This window comes from Petaurus breviceps, unplaced genomic scaffold (assembly GCF_028583685.1).
Source record: "Petaurus breviceps papuanus isolate PSGF00001 unplaced genomic scaffold, PetGlider_PUasm1.0 140, whole genome shotgun sequence".
In the NCBI taxonomy this organism is placed as follows: Eukaryota; Metazoa; Chordata; class Mammalia; order Diprotodontia; family Petauridae; genus Petaurus; species Petaurus breviceps.
This window is the reverse complement of record NW_027185698.1, coordinates 29357696-29359775: the sequence shown is the minus strand read 5'-3', so window position 1 is coordinate 29359775 and position 2080 is coordinate 29357696. Positions and strand designations below refer to the sequence as shown.

The window sequence follows — 2080 nt, the reverse complement described above, 5'->3', positions numbered from 1 at the left end:
TGGAAGGAAGGAAGGAAGGAAGGAAGGAAGGAAGGAAGGAAGGAAGGAAGGAAGGAAGGAAGGAAGGAAATACTGACAAACTGGAACTGGCCAGTCCCAACTACTACTCTGTGGGTAGCAGAAGCTGTCCTCCCTCTGTCCACATAGGAAGTCATACCCTTACTTACAAACGCTCTGCCCAAAGGAATATAAATTTTGATTGTTGAAACCTTACAAGATATCACGGGGTTTACCGGTTAGATTTGTTTTTAAGGGCCATGCCTTAAACCCAAATACTGAGGATACACTGCATGCAAATATATCTAACATATCTCCTTTTCCTCCTTTCATGTACTTAATGTGATCCATATTCTATTAATTAGTTAACATCATGTCTGCCAGAAAGATACTAGGTGAGAGCTCTGTCATATTTCTTTAACATTAGTCAAATCAAACTAGACTAGGAAATTCAATCCAGTCTGGTTCACAATGTATACTCTATTGTTAGGCTTCTATGTGACCTAGAAGCACTATTCCTGCAGTTTTAAGACAGATGTCAAAGTCACCATTATAGAATGTTAGATGAGAAATGGACCTTTCAATTAAAAAAAATCTAACTATTGCAGTCTCATATCTGGGTCACATAGACTTGACTTCATATATTTTAGAAGTATTTACTAAAAAACTGGGCAGATGGTTGACCTCCAAGGGAATGAGTTTTTTGGCCTCAGCAACTGATAAAACCATCTACTAAGGAGTAGTGGGGCTGAAACCCATACTGAAAGAGGGAGGTTCCCACACCAAATAATGGATCCTCTTAAGTATTGAATGATATTAAGCAGCACACTCTATACTATGTATAAAGATACTGTTCTAGTCCACAAAAAAAAAGGTTCCCATTCTAGGTCTGGAGTATTAACACATGCAAATCCCTTGGGCACCAATTAATGTGCTTTGAATTAAGAAGCAGCATGGTGTGGTGGGAAAAGCACTGAACTTGAGGGTCAGGATCCTGGGGCCCATTTTCCATTTCTGCTCCTTACTAGCTCTGTGACTTTGGGGGATCCAAGTAAGTTATTTGAAGCTTAGTCTGTGCAAATGTAAAATGGAGATGATACTACCTGCCTTAAATGCCATACTTAAAGCTTATATGTCCATATGTCAGGCAGAGGGTATACTAGTGAGAGTTTAGAGGCTCAAGTTTGTGAAGGTACTTTGTAAACTGTAAAAGGCTTCACAAATAAGTGGTGGCCTTACATTGCCCTCAGAACCTATGAGCCTTTTTTAAAAAAAAATCCCTAATTTACTTACAAGTAATTTCTTACTGGTAGGATATGGCAAAGTCACTAATACAAATACACACGCAATTTTAAGGAAGCAACTTTTTAAAAAGTATTCAATAAAGTAGTGTTACAATATTCACTGTTAAGTGGTAACTTCAACCAAAACATTCTCAAATGTTTTCATCCCTTCTTTTATATTTACATGGAGAAACAGCCATCTGAAGATAATTCAGACCAAAAACAAACAAAAAAACCTCCCAAAACCAAAAATCCCATCGCTGTCTCAATTATCAAGGTGTTCCAGAAGTGTTGAGAACTGAATTACCAAGACACTGCTTCACTGAATATATAATAAGCATTCATAAAGCCAAATAGTTTTGAAACATTGTTAATTTGTCCATAAATCCTTATTTAAATTGTAAGCCCTTTCACAAAGGACCAGTTTTTTAAACGTAAAACAAAGCTGGTATGTTATTGATCTGCAAAATTTTCTCAGTTAATATAGGGCTTCCTGTTGGTAAAAAATATTATAGAAATAAGTCATATGTATCAATAAGATATTTGGGTTTCATTATCTCTACCACCCTTCTTTACCACCCACATTGCAATAATTTATCCATTAATACCTGAACTACTGTAAAGAACAGATTTTACTCTGTGTAGAGTTGAAGTGTTGATTATCTTCTTCCGGATACTTCACTATTTCTGCCCTGACAATATGCTGTCAAATCCCGTACACAATGGATAAACAAGGAAAAGAATGAAAAAAAGGGGGGAGAGAGAGAGAGAGAGAGAGAGAGAGAGAGAGAGAGAGAGAG

At 36.9% G+C, this 2080-nt stretch overlaps 1 protein-coding gene across 5 annotated transcripts in view; it reads right to left on the bottom strand.

The window, feature by feature from the left end:
• The window catches only part of RAB28 (RAB28, member RAS oncogene family), a 211587-nt gene that overhangs the window by 69429 nt on the left and 140078 nt on the right, over positions 1–2080 (bottom strand). Inside the window, exon 7 of one of the 5 annotated variants that reach the window (XM_069069736.1) lies at positions 1889–1983. The exons of the other annotated variants lie outside the window; for them this stretch is intronic. Within the exon in view, the coding sequence (XP_068925837.1) occupies positions 1894–1983 (90 nt within the window). The 3' untranslated portion in view covers positions 1889–1893. The remainder of the gene's footprint in view (positions 1–1888; positions 1984–2080) is intronic. 5 annotated transcript variants of the gene reach the window in all.